Here is a 26,221-nt window from a genome sequence, read left to right as displayed (position 1 = left end):
ACCTTCTCTGGAACCAAGAGGCCTGTGCTTTACGTGTGCCTTTAGGAAATTCCAAAGGTTTAATATTTCTCCAATTTTAAATTAATTTTCACAGGCAGGCAAAACTGAGCTGATATACCAAATCCTTCAAATCCCTTGGTCAAATGGATGCTGGACTTTATTAACATTAATAAAGTGTTGGGTTTTTTTCAGTGGCTGAAAGCGTTATGTTATAATGGAAAGTGTTAGACCACTTTGATACTGGGCATTCTTTCTAACTCAGCTATCATGAAAGAGCACAAGTGTAAACTAGGATTATTTTTCATTTAGGGTCCTGACAGCACTTTGCCATTGTCAAAATGCAGACTTAAACTCACAGAATCTTTGCCCTGGACAGAAAAAGGGTGTTAAGTTTGGGCACACAGGATCAGAACATGATAGCAGTGGCATTTGGCTGTCTTAGACCTGTTGGTTTGGATAATAATGTGCATCTTCATTGGGTTTCCTGTGTTAATGCCTTTTGTAAGGCAAGAGCCATCTACCAAGGTTTCATTCTTCAGGATCTGAAATTCAGCAGCTAAAGATAACGATGGGATTGTCCCATAATGAAGCCTCTCTAAGGCGTTTAGCACCGTGTGGTGTGAGAGTTCACAGGAGCTGTGTGCAGTGAGTAGTGTGTGAAATGCAGAAGGCATTGGCTGTGGCAGAATTACCGTCAGTAATTACAGGGGTAATCACGACTGGTCCTGGGAGGCTTCTGAGGATATTGCAGGAGATCATCAACATTGTTGGCAGTTGCTTGAAAGCAACTGTAAAGTCGCTATTAAGCTGCAAGCAACCCGAAACTGGTGTAAATAATGACTTCTGAAGCACGTGTGTTTTATGTAGAGTGCAATGGCTGCCTCTGGTACTTGTGAAGATCACAAGGAAGATGGCTCAGCACTGCGAGAAGGAGGTATTCAATCAGATTACCCTGCCAAAGCTTCTGGTTAGCAGATTAAAATTCCTGCCATCATCTCTGTGCCTTGCTCTGAATTTTTAACCCAGACAGAAGCAGTAAATTAGAACACAATTGTTCTGTGAGTCCTGGGAACACGGAGCCTCTGGTTATTTTGAGGGCAGTACGTGTTATACCCGGTAACATCTGGACCAGCAGAAGCAATGATATAAAGTACTGTGGCAGAGAAGCACGAGCCCTTCTCCAGGCAGGGCTGTCCATCAGGGCAGCAATATGCAAGGCCAGAGATCTCCCATGTTTGGAGGGTGAAGGCTTCAACTAAAGAACAATCTATTGGGTAAACATGAAGGACATACTTCGTTGATTTTCCCCTTGTACCGCGAACATGCACGACTCTTCAGAAGACAAGTTGGCACCTTTATAAGCTTACAGCTTAATTCACCTAAAACCTAGCAGAAGAGGATAAATCTAGGATAAAGTTGGAAGCATATAGCTCACACTAAAAGGAGAGCTGTACGGTCATTTTTAGCTCTTCAAATGTTCTTAAAAGCATTTGCTATCTAAGGGAGGTAGGATATCTAATCCCACTTCCCCTTGGAGGCAGGTGGGATTGATCGCTTAAGCAATTAACCAAACTAGCTGAAGAGCCATTAACGAAACAGACTGAAGTGCCAATAGAAGTGAAACGAGAGCACCTCAGAGGGGTTTATGCCTGCTGAAGCCCAGGCCTCTCTGTCTTCCTCACTTGTCATCCAGACTAGTTCAAGTACATCTGCACATCCTGCTACAACTGTATACTAGTGCCTTGTGGCAATGAGCAGGGAAAGCAGGAACTGCTGTCAGCAGCAATGCATTGTAGTTGGTTTGTTGGGGTTTTTTTTGTTTTTTTTTTTTTAAGAAAAATAGCAATCTGCGATCTCTTGCACATAATTGTGTTTGTTGTTTTCTCATATTGTTTTTTTTCCCTCCTTCCCCCTTTTTGTTACCAGAGTGCCTCTGATGGCTTTTGGAAGTCAGTGGCAACCCGTGTCCCAAGAGAACCTCGAGAGATACGTATCCTGAATCCCTACTTCATCCAGGAGGCAGCTTTCAGCTTCATTGGACTGCCTTTCAACAACGGCCTGATGGGCAGAGGGGTAGGTATGAACCAGAACGAGCAAAACTAAGGGGAAGGACAAGAGACCAAGCAGCAGAGTAGGCTTACGCTGTTCTTGCTTTTCCTTTGGGCCTCTGCTGTTGAACATTGAAGAGGGGGGAGTTTGGCTCTGTCGTGGTGGCACTGCTCAGCCTCCGTAAGGCCGAGGCAAAATCCTTCTTTTCTGTTACAGAGCCTCTTTTCTGAAGGCAGGCTGGTGGCTTCCAGCACTGGCTGGGCGATTTCCTGTCACTACAGCCTATCAGAAGGGCACTTGTTGGTGGGGGTAGAGGGAGCACCTTCCTAAAAGGAAGAATGAGCCCTGCTCTCTGCACCCTTGGTGCATGTAGAAGTGGGGCAGGTATCCCTAAAGGTCATGCTACTGTTTTACAATTTGCTGTCCTTATGGAAACTGTGGTCTAAAATCACTAATGTTGCACGTCTCATCCTGTATTCCAGGCTTGTAGTAAAAGACCATAAAGGTTTGTTTTAGGAGTCCTTTGGTAAGAAATTCTGATCTTACAGTGACAGGTTTTAAATGTAAATGCTTACAAAAGAAAACAATGTAAAACACAGTTTTAGGTCATAGTTACTAACATATCTCCATGGTCATTCTAGTGTGCCACCCACGCCACAGCTTTTTGGAGTGTTAGTTTGGAGCAGGTGGTGACTTGGGTTTTCTGGATTATCTCACACTGCAACGCTGTGTGAGAACCTATTTATATTTGCTTTACCTAATATATCAACCATTAGAGAACGTATTACTTGGGTGGGTAAATTACTCATGTACACATGTGATATAGTTGTTGATAGAGACCACACGTGACATTTTTGGGCACATTAGCACAGCTGACAAACCCAGAGAGAAGCACTTTTGCAGGACAAGGTCCTGCCCCTGGCATTGTTTCTCCATTGTTACCAGTACAGGAGATTGATCGTGCCACAGCACAGATTTGGACTAAACAGAGTAATGCCTCATTTTCCATGCCTTATTTTAAAATGAAATCTTGGAAAATATTAGAGATATTTGTTTTATACAGGTCAGATGGGTGGATGCCTCTAAGTAAGAAATTCTCTTCTTAAAATGTGGTGTGCAAGATGTGCAGGCAGATCCAGCCACACAGAACGGGTCTTCTGTGAAATGCTTTGCTGCATATCTATGTACAGAAGCTGTCTTGGGGTTCTAGAACCACTGGATTTTTGCTCTGTACACTGAAGGTATCTTATCCAAAATATTCCTGTTAGCTAGGAGATAACTTTACCTGTCTGCATTCTCCAGAACTTACCCTTAAAAGGTTGTGGTCTTCATTTGTCTTCCAGAAAATCAGGACTGGTGCCCCAGTGAAGGACAGAAATTCTCAAGATTTTTGCTTTATTTTCTCCAGATTTGTTTTTATTTTTAAACATGTTATTTTAATGCACAAGATATTACTTAAACTGCAAGGAGGAGAGAGAATCCGGAAATGAAAATGCTGTGAACTGAAGTTTATGAGGTTTTGATGGGTTGTTTAACACACATCAGATTGGGAAATGAAGGCATCTTAATTGAAACCTGATGTTTCACTTCATGAAAGTCGATTTGAACATTTAAAAATAGTTTATGGAGCTTTAAGGCAAGCAGTCTTTGCCCATGACCCCTGCTAGATTGTGTAAATTGTAGTTCATTCCTTCAGATGGGGCAGCAGGAGCTCTGCAGGTGGATCTGTGGGGCTGGGACGTTAATTATCCCCTGTGTTGTCTTTGCAAGTGATTCTCTCAGAGTTTGAAGACAAGGAGAGGGTATTTCTAGCCTGTGGGTACAAATTTTACTGCAGGCATCAGCTACAGACTGCGATCATGGAGCTGCTGGGACTTCATGTGTTAGTGAATACTGTTGCATAAGTGCAGGTACTTCAACAGAAGCTACTGCGGCCAGGGTGAAGAGTGAAGAAGAGTCTGAGTAGGATCCTGGTGATACAAATCTACTACAGATCTTTTTTCACTGATACTTTAAATGGGAAGGATAGAAATTGGAGGCACTAGACCTAGAATCTAAGTCTCATTATGGTTTGCGAGAGATTCATCAAGGTGAGTGAGGCAGCTAGAACAGGAAGAATTGCTCAGCAAGAGACAGTATGGCCCAGCAGCCACAGGACATAGCTGGTTAGGTTCAGGATCATGCTTCAGAGATAGCCTGAAAAATTTTACTCAAGAAAGAAGTATATTAAAATGGAAAAGGAAAATGCCGAGGTGTAGTAAGCAAAAGTACAATGAACAGTACATGTTCTGAGTTTCTCAAGGGGAAGCAGGATGGGGGCAGACTGGTGCCGCCATGATGCAATGTGCTGTGGTACGCTGGGCAGGCTACACACAGGAGGATCAAGGCTGAGGGTGACTTAGTAATCAAGGCCAACACAAAATCCTTATAAAGAGCAGTAATATTCCACTATTCTTTGGTTCTGATGCCTAAATAAACTTTAGTGCTTCTCTTGCACACCACATATGGTAACAATGTGCTGCCAATTAACTTTGTAATTTGGGGGCTTTTTCAGCAAGGTTGAGGAGAGCTAGCAAAATAGTTTGGGGCTGATCTCAAAGCGTTTTTCCCAGGATTCAATAAAGGGTAAATGTAGTAACATCCTCTGCTTTGATAATATAATTTGGGCCATATGGTTCTGGAGGATAGTAGGGGCACACAACTGAGACATGCATTTTGGTTGTACTCATGGCATTAGTGGCCAGAAGTCTGAGCAAGGCCCAAAACCGATCACCCACAATGAATAGTGGTTTCTTTCTGGGACTCGTAAAGCTTTTCAAGAGTTTCTGCAGACCATTTACTAAAGACTTAAGAAGAGGGAAAGATGTTTCCTACTACATGTAGACTTCTTCCTTGGGATAAGCCGATAATAAAAAAAATCCTTTAGTCTAGGATTCTAGCAATGTCTGAGCAAAGTTAAATGTTAATGCCTGAAGATGGTCTAGCACCAAAGAAATAAGTTAGTGAAGATCCTCTCTTTGATTAAAGAATCCTCTTAAGGAGTGGATGCAGGCCTGGCTGTATCACTAGACAAAGGTGTGTGTATGTGATTGATGCTTAGGTGGAAGTTCTGTATGTACAGGTCTTTTGGGCTTGAAACCAGACATCACTGGTGTTGCAGCTGGTAATTCAGGTGTGCAGTAACCTATATTACACTGCAGACAGCTTACTGGGGGATAAGCATGAACATCAGCTCAGAGGCACCATTGCCTGTTGGATGTCCAACACGAGGGATGGTTATTGCCATGGTGCTTTTTGCTGTGTGGTGAATAGTCTTATCTACCCAGTAGCACTCAGAGCCATTTCAGCAGTGGCTTTCTGGCTCCTCTGGGAGCACTGAGCATGGTGTGAAGTAGCCAGGAGAATGCTCCAGATGGGACACATTTTCAGGATGCTGAGCACTCTACTGTAGTGTTTGTTTCTCTGCTGGTGCTCTGTATCCATAGAACTGTGTATGATTTAACTTCTTATGAGATTAAGCTCTGGTGCTCAAAATTGTAAGCCTTTGATTTGTTTGTGGTTGGGAAATGGCTGAACCTATAGACCCCTTGCCAAAGAGATAAAGCATCTTCCTCTGGACTTCATCCAGCCTCAGCACCAACTGGTGAAGGAGAAGCCTTGTGCAGGTGTTATCAAGCACCCAGCCATGGATTAGCACCTTACGGAGTGCTGACAGCACTCATGCACTCCAGGGATTAACCTCTGATGATGCTGGAGCCGTAGCATGTCCTGCCCCAGGGCTTCTCTTTGCTGCTGTGTGATTTTGCCTATGAGCAGGGAACCTTTCTGGAGGTGCCTGTGGTGACACTCTGCTCTTTAGACAGCTTTTCAGCTCCCCTGGCTGTTTATAACAACCCTTTCTCTCATTAGTACAGGTTTGTCCTGGTGTCAGCAAGCTTTGTCTCCTGGGGTGCTCTTGATGGGTTGTCACTGTGTGAAGGCCATGTCTTGGGACCTGCTGGGTCTTTATGGAGCAGAAGAAAGGTGGTGGATGGCAAGAGCAGAGCAGTCTGCCACTCCTATCCTTCCAGTTGTGTGCCTCTCCTCCTTGCTTTTGTACTCTGAGAGCATCTTCCAGGCAGGTAGAGGGACAAGTAAAGGGTCACTGCAGCTGCAGACAGTTAAATACAGAGATTAAGTGTCATTGTAAGCTTTGGGTTTGCAAGACAGCACATCTGTTGTATGGGCTGGACTGTTGAATCCATCACTAGTGCAGTGTGATCAGTCAATGATCTGCTGGGGAGTGGACATTCAAGAGAAGCTGTTACAGGGTAGCTGGTAAATGCATACCAGCCACTTCTCAGTAAATGCCCAACCATGTGCTTCTGCAAAGTAACTGAAGGGAGTTTGCTATTCAATGGAAGAGTAGGCCGTGAACTCCCATTTAGCATAGGGTGAGGCGTATACGTGGCTATCTCAGAGCAGCTCGCTTGTGGTGAAGTCATGCCCTTGCTTGCCCTCTGTTAAATCTCTAGGTCCTTAAGAAATACTCCCTGTGCTGCACAGGAATCTGCTCAATGGCAAACAGTGAATCAGAGCTTGTGCATCAGGTTGGATGTCATCAAGGATATTTGATTTGGGCTAAATCATATAGGAGCTCAGCAGCGGAAACCTGCTGAGCAGCTTGTGACATCTCCAGCAGCAGACCCCTGGCCCTTCCCTTTTGCTCTGCTGCTCATCACCAGTTCCGGAGGCTCTCTCCTACATACAGCAAGGAATAACTAGGGGAGATGAAGGAAGGGTGTTGGAGATGCTCTGCTTTGTCTTTCGAAGCCCAGCATTGCAGCTGATTCAGTGCATGGATGGAGGTAGCTGTGGGAGCACCTTACAGGTGCACCTTCCTCACAGATTGTAAACTCCTGCGACAGGGACCACTGCAAAATGTCAGGCACTTGTCTGCTCACAGTAAGTGACACTAAGTTGGTCTTTACAGCTCATTTCCAAATGTGCCTGCTAACGGAAGCGAAGTGTAGGTTTGGGGTTCTTTCTATGCAACATAAATGAACAAAAAGAAATTACAGTGACTGTTGTGTATAGTGCTTGATGGCTCTGACAGTTTTGTTCTATATTTCTTTTGACTTTATTGCCATTAGGTGATCAGGTCTGTAACTGATAAAACTAAGGTGGAGATTTTTTCTAGGTGAGCAATTTTTCAAGTTTTCCTTCAAATAAATTAATATAGTAGTCAAACCAGTTTGAATGCCTAGCTGCTCTATTGTTTTAGGGAATTTCTTCTTTGGCATCACTTACGCTTTTAGTAAAGAAGGTAACAATTGGAATAGTCTGAACAATGCAGTATATCTTACTCTGAGCAAAGTAAAATCCCATAAATAACTGGAATTCATTTAACATATTAAGGGAGTCAAATATTTCTGAAAACAGATTTACAGCCGTCATTTCCTTCCAGTCCAGCAGGCAGTGACACAGGAATGACCCAGGCATGGAATGAAAAGCAGCAAGAGCTTTTCACGTGCACCAAGCCAAGAACAGTTATGGTCCCCTGGTTCAGTCACTAGCACTGGGTCTCCAGCACAAGCCCACGAGATGATGCTCGGCCTCCATTATGTCCAAAGCGGGGCTGATATTCATTTCTGCTGGCTGGTTTCTTCTATGACTAGAAGTCAGTCTTTAAAGCCTCCTCAGAGGGCCCATGGAAGATGAAACAGCAATGTCTTGAGGGGAAGCCTTTTATCTTTCCCCTTGCAGTGAAAACAGTGTAGGAGGAGTTAGAAGAACCTATTCTATTTCTCTCTCTATTGCTAAAGGCATTTCTGGTCCCCTGTCCTGGTGGTGCAGACTGACTCTGTTTGCAGCCCACAGAGCTTGCAGTGATCCCTGACGCAGCACAGGACCAGAGATCTTTGCCTCTCTTGTCTTTATGCTTTTCTCGCCCAGGATCCACCATGCATGTGCTCACCTCACCCCTGGGGCACATCTGCCAGCGGGCCCCCGGAAGGAGCCACTCTCCAGATGCACAGGCAGCCTCTGCCCAGCGCTGCTGCGGTGACATGTTGCTCACCACTGCTGGGCTTGCTGCTTCCGTTTGTCAGATGACATTTGGTGTCATCTCTGGCTCGTCTGTCAGTCTGTTGCCTTCTCTCAGATGGGACCAGGCGAAGAGCTGGTCCCTGAGGAGCATTATATTAGACAGAAGCATTACATTTTCTAGATGTTTGGGCTTAGACAGCCAGGCTGGGCTTGAAGATGTGAACTGCCAGTTCAGGCTGATCACATTTTCCAGGGATGTTGCCCTTGCAGTTAGTTACCAGAGCTGGAAAGGGATGATGAACTTGCTACCCATTGTGGGCCTCAACTGGGACAGACACCTGTGAGACACAGCAGCAGGTACAGAGCTTGCAAGGCCAGGTTCAGTGCTTTTGGCAGGGCAAGAGGGCTGCCAGTGCTTTCTGGGATCTTGCTGTTCCCAACTCTCCCTGGCTGGTGGGCACCAGTTCAGGTCATAAACTCATCATGGCCACATCTGGAGCAGCAGTCCTGGGAGGCCACCCCAGGCAGCCTCCATCACTACCCCCCTGAGGCTGGACGTACCGTGGCCTAGCCTGCACTGGCCAAACTTTGTGCAGCTGGTCAGCATCCCAGGCAGCTTGCGTAGGTACTGGCGGCCGTTGGGTTGCCGTTCCTCAGCCATTTGGTTGAAAGCAGCATTGCTTGGTGGTACAGGAGTAGCCAGGCACATAGAGGGCCATATGAGCAGAAGACAGGCTTTGAGCTGTTCCAGCCCCGGATCATTATTCCTTAGTTGGGACATAGGGATTTTGGCTTGTTTCCTTAGCAGTGGCCTAAAGTAACAAGAGGCCTGCTCAGCTATTTGAGAGAGTTGTATTTTCATAGCTCAGTGGAAGAGGTGTGGTGGTTGCTTTGGTATGTCTGTGGGGCACGGCACATGGGCGTGTGTGGCGAGAGAGCGCTGACGCATGGTGCAGGGCATAGCAAGCCAGGTCTGGCACAGCCGTGTGTCCATGATCCCTAACTTCTTTTGGAGTGACCTGTCTCCCAACTTGCCTGGAAGGTTGTACATGGTTCATTAGGTCCAGATTAGAGCTTATCAACGAACAAATTTATGTGCCTGTGAACAATCAGGAGAACTTGGAAGCTGTGTAGATCCATCTGGAGATTAATTATAACAGTTTCCTCTCTCTGATACATGTCCCCTCTCATTTGCCACTTATCTGCTGAGAGGAGAGCCCTTTCCCCTGGACCTGCATGGTACTGCTGAGTTGGCTTCTCTGCAGCACACTCTGGGACACCCTAGATCCTGCAGAACTTTCTCTTTCCCATACCACAAACTGGACATGAGGCAGTGCTTCTTTTTCAACAGAAGGAAGGAGTAGCAGAAGCTCAGCAGGCTGTCACAGGAGAAGAAGACTCAGTTTCTGTAGTTTAAGCCAAATTTGGACTGAAGTGCTGTATTGACTCACCAACGACAGTTCACTGGCAGTTATGCTTCTTTTATTCTTCTGCACAAACTGGCTCCTTTTTTTTGAACTCTAATTTCCTAGTTACTGTTTAATCTGCCTGATGGTTGCTTCTTCTTTAACCTAAGCAGATCTGAGCAAATGCCCCGTTCCAGGCACATGGGAATGCACACACAGGTTGTACTCATGGTCTCCTCTTAGGTGGTGCAGTTATCCATGCCATTTATCACGTAAAGGTGGGCTCTGCAAGCACCCCTGTGCTGCCCTAACAGTTATTGCCCTCTGTGAGTAGCAAGGATAATAATTCTTACAGTCTTTTCTATGCAGTCCTCTCTAGCCCACAGGTTTCTGACTGCAGCAGCAGGATGTGAGGCTGCACCTCAGTAGCGAAGGTATGAATGACTCCAGATCTCTGTCTTCAAGAAGGACACATGCACTAGGCTGTAGCTACCATAATATAATATTTGAGGGTGCTAACATCAATAAGGCATAATTTAATTAAAAACTGCTATCAGCGCCTCAGTTTCTGAATGTGATTTTAGGGCAACACAAAACTATTTTGCTCAGGACAATATGTGATTTTGTAATAGCTGTAGGGACTAAACCAGATACATGTACTACAGTCCAAGATGTTAGGAAGTCTTTGGTAGTGTTTAATCATTTTTGAGAGAGAAGCAGGCAGTACTGAGATACTGGTACATCAGGAATTACTGAAGAACAGAAGCAGATGAGAAAATTATCTCCTACTTTTACATAAAGGCCATTGGAGGTATTATACTTAGGAAAAAAGTTAGATATTTGATGAGCAAAGGGAAGTTCACTTTTGATTTCTGTAATCTGTTATTCTCCAAACAGAAATAAGGATATGCTTGAAAGAAAGTTATGGTGGTTTGGCAGTCTTCCCATAAGGTTGGGTAGTATGATTAATTCTCTGTGGTTTGTAAGACTCACATTAGAAAGTTAGCTCTTAACTGTTAGCTTGGCCAGTGGAATTCCCTCCAGGCAAAGACCCTGCGTCTCCCTTGAGCTGTACCGTGGGAATGGGCCCAGTGCAAGTGTGGGTGGTGTTAACACCATCTTATTCTCAAGGACGTAACCATTTGCTCACTATGTTTTGGACGCTGTAACTGCAGCTCAGCTGAGGGAAAGTGTTCTGAGGCAAGTCCACTTTCCAGCTGATGCAATTCCAATGACATCCAAAAGTCATCTCATATGTAAAACATAAAGCTGAGAATATCTGAATTTGAACTGCCATGCCTGGGAAGACAGGATGTTCTTGAATATTTTGAAATTCGGGGAATTTTCTTATCCATGCCTAATAAACTTTTTCCATTTTTTTTTTTAAACCCCTCCTTGATAATTTATGTCTATGAGTGAATTAGCAATTAACTAAAGTAACCAGAATAAAACCAATGTATTTGTGGAGAGCATCAGTTGAAATTAAGCAGTGAGAACAAAATGACTTTGTTTTTCCTCACATCTAGAGCTGGCACGGAAGGATGCAGTAAGGTTTTTTCATTTTGGATGTGCACTGTTACAGTTGCTCTGCAAATGTTTGAATTTACTGTCTCGCTGATTTAGCCATAAGCAGTTTTTTCACTTTTGTCTTCAGATTAGTGTAATTCCAGTGTGCGGTACTGGAGTTCTCCACAGCACATGGGTTGTGCTTCTGGCTCTGCACATCTCAGCTAGGCTATGGTGGCATTCTTTGCTTGGAAAATGTTGGTCTTGGGACTGGTCCGGCAATCAGAAGCGAGCATGGTAGTGTGCTGCCAAAAGCTGGTTCCAAAAGCTGGTTCCAAAAGCTGAATGAGAGGCAGAAATTGAAAACATTGTGTTCCCAGACTTACAAACACCAGGTGAAATGCAATAGCATTGCTTACTGGTTCAGGTTGAACCATTTTAAATGCAATGTAAAAGTGTGCAGTTGGTTTCTACACCTCAGATAAGAAGCTGTCACCCTTGGTGACTGTCTGAGCATGTCCTCTGAGTTCGTGATACTTTTGATACAGCAGTGTTGGAGGCTCTGCAAATGAAGATAAGATATGTGGGTGGATTTCTCAGCCTCTCCTTAGCCCCTGGGATAGAGCTGCCTCTGGATTCATCTGGCTAAAGGGGAGCTAGAAGTGTCTGTGAGCTGGGGTTTTACCCTGGAAACACTCATCTGTCACAGTGGTCATGTTCCTCTGAGCAGACAAGAGGAGCTGCAGCCGTGCAGCACTGCTGTCACGGGGCCATGGCAGAACCCAGATGAAATGGGAAAGGCTGAGGCTGGACTTTGGTGCAAATGGCAGGTATGCAGAAGGGAGAGGACAGTCTGGGTGTCACTCTCAGAGTGCTATCACCCATCTCTGTCTGGCCTCTCACTGCTCCTCATTTTCCCAGTATGCTGTGGCTAGGAAGGGTCTGGCACAGGCCAGAGTGCCCTTTGCCTGGAGCACAGGAAGGGGTCTGGGTGCACGCTGCTGACTGGGGCTGCCTGATCTCCCCTCCACCACCCAGAGCTGTTTAACAGTCTCCTTCAACTGCTTTTGCCATCAGTAAAATAAAGAGTTTGTATTGTTCCTCCCTTCTGCTCCTGCATGGTGGCCTGGTTGGGATAAGTATTCCTCCTCAGTTTAGCTGAAAGCCAGTAACATGCATAGAATTATAATCCAGTATCTACATCTGTTTTAATTTCAGAAAACTAACGTATCCATTCTGATTCATCCTCTAGATTGTCAGCTGCCGCTGACAATCAGGATAGCGAACTGGGGGAGGAGAGTCTGACCGATTGCATTAATCCCTCTACCTTGCAGTACTGGAGAGCTGTGTCATGGAACTTCAAACATGAGCCACTGCTTTTGTACTAGATGCTTTTCAAGAAGCTAGCTAGCATACAATTTTCTTTACAAATTGGGAGGCTATTGACCCCGCAAGCTGGCATTGGGCAGCTGATGTGCAGGTATAACCAATACCCTATTCCTGATTTTCTATTTATTAGCAGCAGTGCAACTGTGGGCAGAGACGTTAAGAGGAAATCTTTCATCATAGAAATGGCTATTCCTGCTTTCTCTCCTCTCAGAACATCCCCACCTTGGGAAGCGTAGCAATAACCATGGCACTCCACAACTGTGATGAGGTGGCGGTAGCTGGGTTTGGCTATGACATGAGTTCACCCAATGCACCGCTGCACTACTATGAGAACATCAAGATGTCTGCCATCAAAGAGGTAGGGAGCTCCTGCCAAGCACATCTTCCTCCCAAGCCCGCTGACCGCCCCAACTCCAGAGCCTGACTGGGATGGTAATGACAACTTACAGCTTTCCTGTATGGGACAAAACATAGCTCGACCCATGCATTTGCCTGTAAAATTCTAGACATTTTCCCAAGTGCAATGTTTGTTAAAAATGGTTATTTCTGCTGGGAAAATTTCTCTGGAATGTGTATATAATGTGATTCCTTCTTCAAGCAGCAGGGAAAAGTTAGTTACACATAAATGTTAACTCGAGTAGGGTGGAAGGGAGCAATTCTACTCTAGGGTTGAAAAGATGTGGCCTCCTCTTTCTTTTTGATTATTGTATTGCTCTCTGATCCATAGACTTCTTTTGCTAGATGATCTCCTCCTCAGCCCTTGTGAAATGTGGGGGAGGTGAGATTAGCCCGTGCATGTTAGCTCTCAGCTGACTGTTTAGCAGCAGTTAGCTAGTGTAAACACATCACAGCTCTGTGGAGACTGCTGTTTAAAGCCAGACCTACATTAGAAACGTTTTCTGGTACTATCACAGTGAGATGAACAGGATTTTTAGAGGAACAAAAATTTTCATGGTGGTATAATGTAGCAGTATAAAGATGCTCTTTAAAGTCTGTCCACTTCCTGTACCAAACTAGGGCAGACAAAGCTTCTGTAGTGGGAAGTTTTGCTGCTTGTGTGGTGGAGCTCAATCTTTCTCAACACAGATGTGGCCCAGGTCTTTCTAAGGTTGCTTCTCCCTCTTCACTGGCTCCTAGGTATCAGAACTTTCTCTGTCCTACTCCAAGTTGTGAAAAGTTGTATTGTTCATGGGCAGTGGCTGTCTCCTGACACTTGACATTTATTTACCTCAAACACTTTGCCATTGACCTGGGCCAGGAGGAAGGCTGACGTGTTGTGTTTTTCCAAATCACACATTTTTATGTGTCTTAGGACTCTCACAGGCTGCAGGCTGCATGACCCTACGCAGACTTAGAGGGATTGGAAATCAGTGGTTAGTCAGCTTGAGAAATGAGAATAGGATGTCTAATTATCAGAGTAATGAGGCTTTGGAACAACCTCTCAGTAGAGGCAAAGAGAACAAACTGAGTTTGGTAAAAGACTGTGGGGAGGTTCCCAATATATCAAGGGACAAAACATTGTGACCCTGCGGTACCTTCTGGGCCTGTGGAGTTAGCAAGAAAGTCCTCCTTGTTCAGTGGTATAACCATGAATTTAATCAGTCCTGGCTGGGAAAGTAAGTGCCTATTTACAGGATTTAAGGGGTACATCCAGAGAGGAAAACTGAATTGAGTGACTGTGTACAGAGGTGGTGTCTGGCTTATGAAGTCCCTAAATGGAAAATAACTGAAGAGTATCATTCTTGCAGTAGTAGAGGAGATATCACCATTGGCTTGCCCAGTTCTAACTCCTCCCTAGACATTTGCTTCCAACCACTGCCTGAGACAGGACCTTGGGCTACCCAGGCCCAGGTCTGAGTCAGTACAGCTGGCTCCTTCATCTTCCAACAAAGACACGACTACACCAGAGTGGAATGCATGAGATGCCTGGCTCTGGCAGTGGGTACAGAGACTGCCTGTGAAAGTTACAGGAAAAGCTTTTGTCTCTGTGATGCCACCATGCCCACTCTGAACTGCCTTTGGTGGGGAATCACTCTTGCCCAGTTGCTCCTCCTGTCTCATAAGGATGTCAGTCCCATGGTCTGCTCTTGGACATGGGGTCACTCACGGCAGGTGTTCTGTGCCAAGCCTGTTTTGCAGCCTGGTAGGTGTCTGACCTCAAGGGCACCTACCCAAGAACTGACAAGAATGAAGTCTTCTTGGTCTTGATCCTTACATGAATCAATGGGAAAAGCTGGTAAAAAGAATTGGATGACAGAGTCTCTGGTTGAAGTCAGTGGTTTAGATAATTTGGATTTGTGGTTCTGGCCAGCAACCGGAGTGAGCTGCAGAAGCCAATGGAAAACAGGAGGGAATCACTCATGGACACCACCTTGAGATCACATATGTGGTCTCAGGAATAAACGTTGCATGACACAGGGCAGTATATAAGGGTGAACATGTGAAATGCAACCAGTAGGGTCTCCTAGTGAGACCAGTTTGTGCCTGCTACGTCAGGCCTCTGCTGCCTGGGAGCTGTCAGTCATTGTGTCCAGGATGTTCTGTATGGAGGTGAGGGAGCGTTGAAAGGTTCTGGAGAAGCCTCACTAATTCAGATGTCAGTGGATTTGTTTCTGCAGCCGGGGCTGTTGATGAGAGCTCTGCAGGCCTCTGGCTCTATGAGGAAGGTTCCTGTTCCACTTGAAGGCTGGTTATCTGATATGTGTCTGCCCATCTAATCCTCACATCCTCACCCACAGGCTCCTCTTACATTTCGCTGCCCTGGTACAAGAAAAGCCATCTGTTCCTGAGTGTCAATAATTAATGCTTCTCCTGCCTCTGCCCCTCCCAATATGACAAATTGTTTGTGATATTGTGGAATGTGAAGAGCAGAGAGAGGATTGCATTTCTTCCTCTCCCATTTAATATTAATGGTAGCTGGTAATTGCTAGTCACCTGACGGTGAAGTTGAAAGGTGAAGGGCATGGTAGTTGGGTTGTGTCTTCTGCAGTCGCCCCCAGAGAACACACAAATGGAGATAGGCCCCAATCTAGACTAGAAGTGTCCTGCACGCTCTGCTTGGAGAGAGACCTACATGTGGTTTGCAGATTAGGAGGCTGGCCTGAATTAGGACATTGTGCCAAACCTTGCCCTTGGCATTAGTGAAAGAAAACTGACCCAGAGCCAAGCTCCACCAAGGTCTTTGTCTGTTCTACCTGCTCTGACATCCAAAGGCCCAAGAGCATCCACAGCATTTCCTCAATGTTACTTTGGACCTCTGGAATTGTGTCCAGGTCTAGTTCTTCCTGGTCCTCCTCTACAGTTCACCCTTTTAAGGTCACCCTTTTAAGGTGCCATTAAAACAGGCTATGCCTTGAAATTATGCAAGTATCGTCTTTGTCTGGCCTGCAGACCCATGGAGGCTCATTCCTGGTCAGGGAAGCAGAACAGTTTTCCTTCACGGAGCAACACCACAGCACTGAAACAAATAACATGGGATGCATCTGTTCCACCATAATGAGCATCCCAGGCAGGCATGCCTCCAGTTTGACCAGGCTGTGGTGGGGTAAAACCTCTATTTCTGAAGTTCAAATATTTTCCCTGACTGCAAGACTCCTCCAGCTTGAGTGACCAAAAATATTCAGTGTTTAAGCCTGGAGAGCAGCTGCAGGGAAGCACTCCAGCTCCACCCTGAAACCATCACTGTCTTTACAGTGGCAACATAAACACCAGCAGCATCCTGGGTCTGGAGTTGCCATACATGTGTGGATCATGGGAGCCTCCCTGGGAACATCCATCAAACCCTTTCCCTTGCCCGGTGTCCACAGGGGCGTACGGGCCAGCCGGGGAGCATGGGTCCTCTCGGCAAGGTGTGTCTCTGATTTACACTTGAGGCCTGCTTGACATCTCTCTGGACACCCTTGAAGTTCTGTGACTCATCTCCAAGGAATTTGTTCTGATTACATAAAAAAAAAGCCAGCAAAATGCACTCGCTTGCTCACAGCTGGGCGGAGATGCCTCTCCCATGCCAAGACTGAGGTGATAAAATCTCTGTGGAAATGAATGTGATTTTTCCTGTTGCTCTGTGGGACTGGTGGCTGCATTTCCAAGAGGAGAAACAGGCAACCCAAATATACGGTTTTGTCTAGTCTTTTGATTTTCCCAGATGGGTAAAAGCCTTCAAGGTCCCAAGATCGTACTACTGTTACTACCACAGAAGGCAACTACCTCCACTGCCTCTTCCAGCATCTCCAACTCTCCAGGGCTGGGCAGGCATTTCCTGCCCCAGAGGAAAAGGCTCTTCAAGGAGGCAGATGCTCTGGAGTGTCAGTCAAGTCAAGGGGAAGTATATGGTCTTGGGTGTCTCTCAGGAGAATGGCTGCAAAAAGGTTATGGATTCTCCTGTGCTTGTGAATGGTCAAGAGAGTAAAACTCTCCAGTTTAGTGCTCAGCGGCTTCCTTACCCTCTATCCAGGGTAGCTCAGTGTACTCCAGCCAGGGTACATCCAGGCAGACCTGGTGTGGAAGACCATCACTTTTCTGTTCATAAGTATGCTCTGGGGAGCTGGAAGCACAGTGGCATGGTGCTTTGTTTCAGGCTGTGAGCTGAAAGATCAATGCTTGCCGTGCAAAACCACCCTTCGATCTCAACTCCGCTGCCCAGCACGTTTTCCCCTCATCTCTCATCTTCTCCCCATCATGGCCAGGGGTGCAGAGTCCATGGCGTGCACTCCAGCAGGGGTTTTCTGGGTGGCATGAAGCCAGTCTGCTGTTCTGTGGTCTGCTACTAGGAGACCGCTGCCCAATAGACCTGGTGCTGTTGTGTAAACTCTCACAGGTGATTTTCCAGCTCTGATGCTGTCTCTTTGTTTTAACTCACAAAATGCAGAATGTCCACGTATGTCATCTCCCTTCCATTACTATCCCACCTAATCCAAATAACTTTACAATAGCCTTTGACCCTTGGCTACTTCAATAAATACTGTACAGAAAACTAGTCCTTGCCAGGGTGTTTGCTCACTTGTTTCTGTTTTTGTGGCAGTGAGTCCACCAGAGCTGAATTTTAATGTAGTTTATTGTAGTTTTATGTCTTGCTCAGGTCCTGTAATGCTTCCTGCCCAAGCACTCCATAAAAGTGTACTTCTGTCACAAGTCCCTGTCTTCTATTAACGCAGAAGTATCAGATCCACTGGGAACATAACAAAGGAAACATGGAAATGGAGGCGAGGAAAAAGAGAATAGTTTTTAAATAGAGTGAAGGCTTTTCCAGATTAAAAAAAATGGATGAATCTGCTTATAAGGATTACAGTAGACCTTCATTGCTAATGGCAAAACAAGTTAGTGTTTAAGGCAGAAATTATTTCAGGCTGGGAAAGTGACAGTATTTAGAATAGTGAAAACATAGTAAGGAGTTGATGAAACTGAGAGAGCAGGAGGCTGTCATGGGAACGAAGCACAGGCCTGGCTCCCAGCATCCCTCCTCTACATGCTCAGCCCCAGCACACAGCCTTCCCTGGCCTCGGGAGCCAGAGGTGAACTTCAGTCTTCTCATCATTTCTTGAAGGAGCAAGAATGTGAGCAAGGAGTCACTTCAAACGCCATACAGGGAACACTCTCAGCTGTCTGCTCAGCAGCTGGCTGCAGACTGCCTCACACACGTGCCATTGGTCATGGAGGATGTGTGGTTAAAAGCCACCCTTATCCATCCCGACCCCATCTGTGGTGTTTGTGGCGCGGCGGAGCTGCTTACTGGTCTCCTTTGCACTCTGAGAAGCAGATCAAGCACTGACGCCGACGTGGTTGGAGGTGTCAACTCCTTTGATACAGCTGTGCCTTGGCACTTCAGTGACTCGCTGCCTGACCCGAGGGGGAGGTGGCACGGCTGCCTTTGATGGCTTCTTTCTGATCATTGGCTCTGCTTCCCTAGCAGGTCTTTGTGGGATGCTGGAGGACACCATCTTGTAATGCTTCTTAATCAGCCTGTGTAAGGGCTGTCAAAAGGGCCAGGGTAGGTGGCCTGCAGCACACAGTGACACACAGCTTTGTCTCTGTCTCTCCCTGCCAACAGCTACCTCTCAGAATAATCCGCAAACGTCAAGTTTGGGGTCTGGGCCCATAAAGGCACAAACAGTAGTGCTTTATCATCATCTGGGCTCTCTCTGTGAAGCCGCCCTTTGCATTCTAAATCAACACAAGTTGCTTGGGAGGGGGGTGATTGGGCTGCTTCGGGCCTCCGAGTACCTTAAAGTTTGCGGTAGCCAACAAGAGGAACAAAACTCCTTTGAAAGCCAGGCAGATGTCTAGCCTGGTGATTTATAGACTGAAAACACAACTATTTGAGCTTGGCTGATGAATTGCAATTGGAGCACAAGGAATGGTACAGACTGAAACGGAGGTCAGCTTTGGAGGGGGAGGTTAGGGGCTGGGGCAAGGGCACCTCTGAAAGGGCAGTGATTTTTCTTGGGACCAGCAATGATGACTGATGAGGTTTATACATTTTTGTCTTTGTTTAAAAGCCACCTGTTTGACAGCATTTTGGCTGAACGAAGGTCTCGCATGCTGTTCCTGTGCATAAGAGCTGTGTGTCTATGTAATAGAAATCTGGAAAAGATTGATGGAATAGCAGTCATGACCAGAGCACAGGTACTGCCTCGTTCAGTAGGGCAGGAGTACAATAACACTCGGGTACCACTGTGCACTAATAACAGCAAGGAAGATAAGGCTGTAGGATGGAAAAAAAAAATAAATTAGGGTTTGAACAAGGTTTCTGTAGGAAAAGACAGTCAAAGATCTACAGGGGTGTGCTAGAGCCCAGCTGCCGACCCCACCATTGAAAACAGACCTCTGCAGGGGTTCTGGGTGGTGTCAGAAACGACATGGTCATGGATGAACAGTAGGAGCCGGTGTGATTGTCAAGGGGAGAGTCTCTAGGTATTCCCAGATGCTGCAGCTAGCACAGCTCTTCTCACCAACCAGGAGGGCACAAGAAGAGCTGACGGCCTTTCCGAGCTGTTTTTAGCAAGCATAAGGACCTTACAGAGGGGGATTTTGGGAAATAGCCTTTGATCAAGTGTCTTCATGGTTAAATTAAATGGAAAGGCAACAGAAGGGATGCTGTGACACAGATTTTGCTTCCTAAAGGGGGGAGTTTGAAAAGCCGGGCTGTATCTACACTGTGGGGTGGCACTCAGCAGTGCTGCCAGTGGGCTCAGTGGAACTGGGACGTGTGCAGACTTTGACCTCTCTGAATTTAGGCCTAGTCTAGGAGAACAGGCTACCAAAAGCACATGGACTGAAGAGCTCATGGACTCATTGTAGACTTGAAATCTTTTTTGTGAGAAGTACAAAACTCATCTGCAGGTCAAGTCTACAGCAAGGAAGGAACTGGCAGAAAAAGGCTGTAGATATAACTTCATAAGTAACTGCTTCAAAGTGGTGCTAGAAGTAACAGGGAAGTGGGGAAGAACATCAGGAGACTTCATCCCTTATGGCTAGAAAGGACAGAGATAAAGTGAAACTGGTAAAAGTCAAGTTGAATTAGAAATTGCAAAGGAAAATAAACAAGCACTGGACAGTCCCAATGCAAAACAAACAATACGGAAACAAGGAAAGCATTACCAGGGCTGTGGCATCCAGGGAGGTTAAGGAAGCAGAAGGCGTAGGGATTAGAGAGCCAAAGTGGGAACCACATGAATTAATGTTACCTCCATAAGTGTGATGTGATGGACGTGAGGGAAAGGGTGGCTTATGGTGAGGAGTTCATAGAAACAGGAAATTACCGAGTCGGCAGTGAAAGGCGAAAGCTGTTGAAGCTAATGCACTAGGTATGAGAGCCTGAGATATCCCTGTACCAAACACTGTGCTCTTGAGCCGATTAAGCTACAAGTCCAGAGGAAAAGGTTCTCAATAAATCTATCAGGTTACATGTGATTCCACAGGATTGGGTTGTAGTGGACATAATACCTCTTTTTTCCTTTCTTTTTTGGGGGGATGGAAGCAAGGCAGGAAAATCATCCTGTCAAATTCAAACCTCTTAATCTGACCTCAGAGGTACTATTCAGAACTTCAGAGCAGAGTTTAAATGAAAGAATAATTAAATCCTGAAAGCAAACACAACATGGATTTACCAAAGGCAGGTTATAAAAACTAATTTAATATCTTTATTTGATTAAAAAAAATCATTCTGGGGACAGAGGAAGTGTAGTAGCCCCAGTCTGAAGTTCAGTTAAGTGTTCTCACACTGTGCCGTGTGAGATATTATTAGTTAAGCTACAGTTTGGTGCAGCAGCTGTATGTGAAATAGTCTGTTTAAAGGAGAACACGAAGAGCAGCTCTGAATGGATGGCTGGGAGTTCCCCCACAGGAGTTCATATTTAGTGTTTGCTCTAATGATTTTTGGCACAGAAGGCAATAGCGTGCAAGTGGAATTTGTAATGAGACAAAACCAGGTGTGGTCAATACAAGGAAGGATCAAAAATACCATCCAGGAAGACCATGAGCACCTTGAGAACAGGAGTAAACTGGGTAGCATGAAACCAAGAGTATGAATGGAAGGTCATGCTACTTGGGCCTATACCAGAAATTTTGACTCTAAGCTGGGATAGCATTATTTGGCAGTGGCAGAGGAGGAAAATGCTTAGATAGGTACAAACAAATCACAGGATAATTCAGAATGCCAGGCTGTTACTCCAGACAAAAAAAAAAAAAAAAAAAAAAAAAAAAAAAAAAAAAAGCAAATACAGCTCTGGAAATACTAGAGGAAACAACTCCTTGTAGAGAGAGATAATTGCCTCTGTATGAAGCAATGGCGAACCTTTTTTCTGGTTCACAAGAAGTAAATTTGGGATAAATAAGAACAGAGGGAGCTACTACACTTCTGGAAAATTTCCCAGTTTTCACAGGGGAAATGTGGTAGAAGGAAGGAATAGCTTGTTTAGCTTGGTAAAATGAAGACGGAGAAGATATGCAATTGCTCTCTGTAAGCACTAAGAATAAGCAGGAGCTGAAAGAGCTGTTAAACTTTTCAAGTTGGTATAAGAATGACTGAGCAGAAAGGAGCTGTGATTGCATCTCCTAAACATGAGAAGATGAGGGTGCCCAGCCCTCCCTTTTGTGTCAGTACTTGTGACTCTTGGGGGTTGCAGGTGGGATGGGGCACTCTGCGGTGCTCCATGTCCTGGTGGATGGAGTTAGAGAGGAGTGGGCAGTGGGTCCTAAGTGAGGCAGGGCACTGGTGTCATGGGAGGTGAAACTGCAGCTCAGGGCTGGCCATAAAACACCTAGCGTGCGTGGTCACCGTGCTGGGAGCAGAGCAAGGGCGTGGGCAAGGTAGAGTCACGAAACATAAGCAGCTCTAAACACAAGGCAGTGAAGGTTAAAGGCAGAGATAAATTAGCACTGGTGGAGACTGGAACCAGTGAAGTAGCAATTCTTGTTGGTGCTGTGGTTTCGGTGCAGGTTTTGGGGGAGAAATGCTGCTGACTTGTAGAAACACGGAGGATGTAACAAGAGCTGAGAAACCTCCTGCTTTACAACTTGCTGGTTTTCTTGAATGCATTCCTTGTTGACTTAACTCTCCCTGATTTAATCTCCCTGTATTTTAAAATATTGCAATATACTTGATAAGACTAATGTGCTCTGAAGCTGAGGCATTCCACAATTGTAACTGATACCAGATGGGGAGCTTACCTTCCTCCTGAGCTGGTCTCTGAAACATTTTCTTAGTCTCAAAATATTCTACTTGGCTTCTTCTGAATGGGCAGAGGATGTTTTGTGTTTCCTTGTGAAATCATCAAGAAAAAAAGGACAGGTGGTTTGGGGCTCCTGCATTTGCATAACCCTGAATGGTTGCTTTAACTGATGATAAATTTTGTTCTAATAACTGTGACCAAACGATCAGACCTACTGCTGCCTCTCTGGGGTGGACAGCCGTAACAGTGCCTGTGCTTCCAGAGCAACTCTTCTGCTGCTTCTATCTCTGCTGAAAAGAGCAAACATCTGCTACTCAGAGAGAGACCGATAGCTAAGGAAATCCCAGCCTGATCCCCAAAGAACAAGGAGAGCTGTGGAGCCTCCTGGGACGTTCCTGTTGGAGCTCCCAGAAGTTCATTCCTCCGGCCGGGGGCTCAGACAAGCAGCTCATTTGTTTGCACAAATGGAAGCTGCACCAGACACCTGCTCAATGCGAGCGGTGGAGGGGAGAAAGGGCAGAGTCAGTCTGCAAGGTTGCAGGAGCAGCAGTGGTGGTGACATGCAGGGACGAGAAGGTGGGGGTGGCAGTGAACACTCGGAGCTGCTCCAACAGTGACTGGAGGTGCCGATTCATCAGACAAGAGCTGGAGTTTTCTGCTTGTGATGCTGAGGTGTAGCTTCAAGTCTTGGGGCAGGAAGTTTGTGAATGTGAACAACCCTGCACACAGGAATAGGAAATGAGGCAGTAATGGCTCAGTGTGCATGGGAGGAGAAGGTCAAAGCAGTCAGCAGGGACAATGAGCATCTTCACAGCACAGCCAAAGCACATCCAGCATCCAAGGGCAGGAAGAGGCTTCTGCAGTAGTATCAGGAATAAATCACCAGCACTGCAGTTGCTTCATGTAATCATCCTCCAGGCATGGATCCTGCTCACAGTGCTTAGATTAAAATGTCAAAATGAGCACTCTGACAGCACAGCCCTGTCCATGGGAACACGGCTGACCAGAGCATTGCCTCTTTCTTATCACCCTGCTGCAGCTCAAGACCTGCATCAGCTGAAAGATTTCCAGGACGTCTTGGTTACACAGAGCCCCTTGGCTTACCCAGTAAGGGGTGGCAAAAGGCACCTTCCCCTTACAACTCCCATAACATGATCCTGGCCCCAGAGCAAACCTGAGCCTGCCAAGACCCAGTCTTCCGTGAGACCCTGCCGAGCCCTCCCAGCAGTGTGTGATACCCAGGGTGCTATTTATGGTGTGTACACCCTAAAACCTGCTGAGGTTTAGGGTGTATTTTATTCTCATTCCCCTGTGGGGGCAATGGGAGCCAGGCGCCTGCCTCTCTCTGGCACTTCTGAGATTCTGCTCCAGCGCTTCTCCCCACTGCCAGTGCTGGAATGCAGCGTCCTTCGCCTGATGAGCTCTGTCTGTCAGTGGGGTGAGTCCTTCTGTAATCAGTAACTGGAGCTGGTGTTGGAGACATGCCTCATCCCTCCTGCCTGCCTTGCAGTCGGTTGTGGGAGGAGCAGCAGTGTACCAAGCACCCTGCCTGTGCTCTTTGGGAATGACACAAGCCCGTCCTCACCAGGAAATCCTCTTCCTCTGTGGTCTTACATTCAGCCAGAAAACATTTGAGAGTACTGCCTCAGACACCACTAAGATCCATAGATAAGTGGGAGGCTGAATTACCTGTGACTCTTACATGTGGCTTTCTGCTTGGAAAGAGGAGTTTGTGGAAGCTCCCAGGATGTAGATGAGCCAAGCCTGGCTGTAATGTGAGAGACTGCAATTATATCGCCCAAAGTTTTATTATCCACCTCCTGTACTTAAGTTCCTGCTCCATTTATGCCTTTCACAAAGCAGATTTCCTCTTGCCATCAGATAAGGCACTTGCATGTGGCCTGAGGTGATGTTTTAGGTGGTTTGAGTTTGCCTAGAAATGGCTGCTTCCCCAGTTACCACCTGTACCAAAAGAAGCAAGCAGGGTGTCCTGGATGAAACCAGTTGGCTTCTCATACTGTTTGATGAGGCTTGAAGACATGAAGGAGGGATCAGCTTGTGCTGTGACGCGTCAGGCACATGAGGCTCCCTGGTGCCCTAGCTAGGCTTTGAGCAAGCAGCTCAGATGCAGGTGAAGGCGGTGAGACCTGTCGCTGCCAGCGTGGGCTCTGTGCCGGCAGACAGCTGGGCTGGCCCGAGCATGCCCACAGCCCCGCGTGCCCAGCAAGGGGCTGCGTTGTCACAAGGAGTGTGACAACACTGTTGTGTGGTGGGGGCCAAGCCTGGGACAGTCCTCAGCACTCTGGGGGATCCTGGCTCTCCATCTCCAAGTGACAGGCACACACAGCCCTGCTGTCCCAGCTCCCACTGCTCTGCACTACCATCGCTCCCAGTGCCACTTTCTGAAATTCATGCTCTTTGCCTGTTACCAGCCAGCTCTCTTCCCAGTGCCAGTTTTCAGTTTCTGCTTCCATGCTACCAAGCATGAGGCCAAGCACCAAGTTGTTTCTGGGCAGCGACTTTTCAGCTTAGAGGTGTGGTCTTCTGCATTTTCGGCGTCCCAGAGAGCACCAGCACAGTTGTCCACATGTGGCCCTGTGGTTCCTGGTGCTGGTGCACCCTTTGCAGCATTCAGGTAGCAGTGTCGCTGGAAGCAGAGGAAGTCAAAGACTTCTTTTGAACACAGGTTACAAGGTAAGACCTACCTGAACATCCCTCAGCAGCTTTAACTGCTGTCATTCCTGTGCACTGAGAGCATGGAATTGGCTTGTAAATGCACAGTAGCAGCAAGATAGGTATTTCTACAATGTGCTGGAGATCTAGAAAGGGACCTCCGGTCCCTTGGACATCTTGGCAGCAGGCTGCACGTTGTGACTGGGGCTGTCAGTGCCACACAGCAGTCATGGCTGAGAGATGCTTGTCCTAGACAGGACAGGACAGGACTAACAGTGGATGACACGAGAGCCACATGCATATCGTGTGTGATACAACTAATGCTTTGCAGACAGGTGCCCATAATCATGCAATGGGTAAACTGAGTTTAGATGCCTGTGACAAAATGCCCTCAGAGGGTTTGTTGGGCTGGTACTTTGTTGGTTTCAGGCCATTTCAGGAAGGCTTCTGTAGCCAGATCGTATTTAGAGCTCAGATTACCTGCTGGCCTGGGCACTGTGCTGGAGACCTGGACTGATTTACTGGGATTCTTGCCCTTTTGGGACATTTTGGGGAAAGCTGCTTTTCTCTGCTCTGCCTCGGTCTCCCCATGGAGACAAATCACTTATTGCTTTCATTAAGTGCTTTAATAGTACCAGCACAGGGGAGTGATAGCAGATGCTGTGATCATGGCCAAAGCCTGCTGCAGGGAAAACATCTGTGTGGGCTGACACCAGCTATAGCAATCATTGCTCTGAAATGCCTGGCTGGGAGATGTGACCATTTCACGCTTCACATCGTATTAGTGTAAACTTTAGCATATGATTTCCTCTTGAAAGGACTAGCAGAGGCAAGGACCAGCTTTGATGGGGCTAGTCTTGGGGCTTTTCAGCTGCAGGCATCCCCCGTGCATTCCCCAGAGACCTCCCTTGGCAGGGTACGTGGGTATGTGGGTACGACATGTCCTGCCACCGTCTTCTCTGCCAGCTCTGTTCCCCTGCCTGCCTCGCTGTTAATGCTGCGCTGTTGGACTCATGTGCGGTGGCCTGGGGGGGAGGGCACTGCAACCAGCTCTGTCTGCCCAAGGTACTGGGGTTGTCCAGATCTCACCATTCCAAAAAAAGCTTCACCCAGCCCATGGGGAGCATTTCTGCCTCAGGTACCTGGGTCTGACTATGTTGGCTGCATTGGATTTAGGTAAGAGAAGGTCCTTGGTCTGCAAGGGCTCTTCTGGTCTCCAGTAGGGTCTGTCTCCTTGGCAGAAGCCACTGTCCTGCCTCAACTACAAGTCTCTTGCAGCATGGGGGACAGGAGCGTACTTGGCCAGGATAGCTGCTAACCTCCTGTCTCTCCCATTTCCTTCCAGTCCTGGACGCACAACATCCAGCGGGAGAAGGAGTTCCTGCGGAAGCTGGTGAAAGCCCGAGTCATCACTGACCTGACCAGTGGGATTTGAGTGGCTGCAGCCACTGCCTCCAAGGGAGGAGATGAAGATGCACGCTGCAGCTCTGGGAGCAGGCACTG

General features: G+C 46.7%; 1 protein-coding gene across 1 annotated transcript; it reads left to right on the top strand.

Annotated features, from left to right (window-relative positions):
* Window positions 1-1,926: 1,926 nt before the first annotated feature.
* Window positions 1,927-26,221, top strand: LOC103775769 (CMP-N-acetylneuraminate-beta-1,4-galactoside alpha-2,3-sialyltransferase-like; the record flags this gene model as incomplete). The annotated part of the gene is made up of 3 exons (XM_008943242.1): window positions 1,927-2,073; window positions 12,589-12,735; window positions 26,064-26,221. Coding segments are annotated over 3 exons (384 nt in total), but the record flags the coding sequence as incomplete, so codon positions are not given.

The sequence above is a fragment of the Merops nubicus genome, unplaced genomic scaffold, assembly GCF_000691845.1.
Source record: "Merops nubicus isolate BGI_N331 unplaced genomic scaffold, ASM69184v1 scaffold42806, whole genome shotgun sequence".
Taxonomy (NCBI): domain Eukaryota; kingdom Metazoa; phylum Chordata; class Aves; order Coraciiformes; family Meropidae; genus Merops; species Merops nubicus.
Note: the sequence above shows the minus strand (reverse complement) of the source record. Positions and strands in the feature narration are given on the sequence as shown.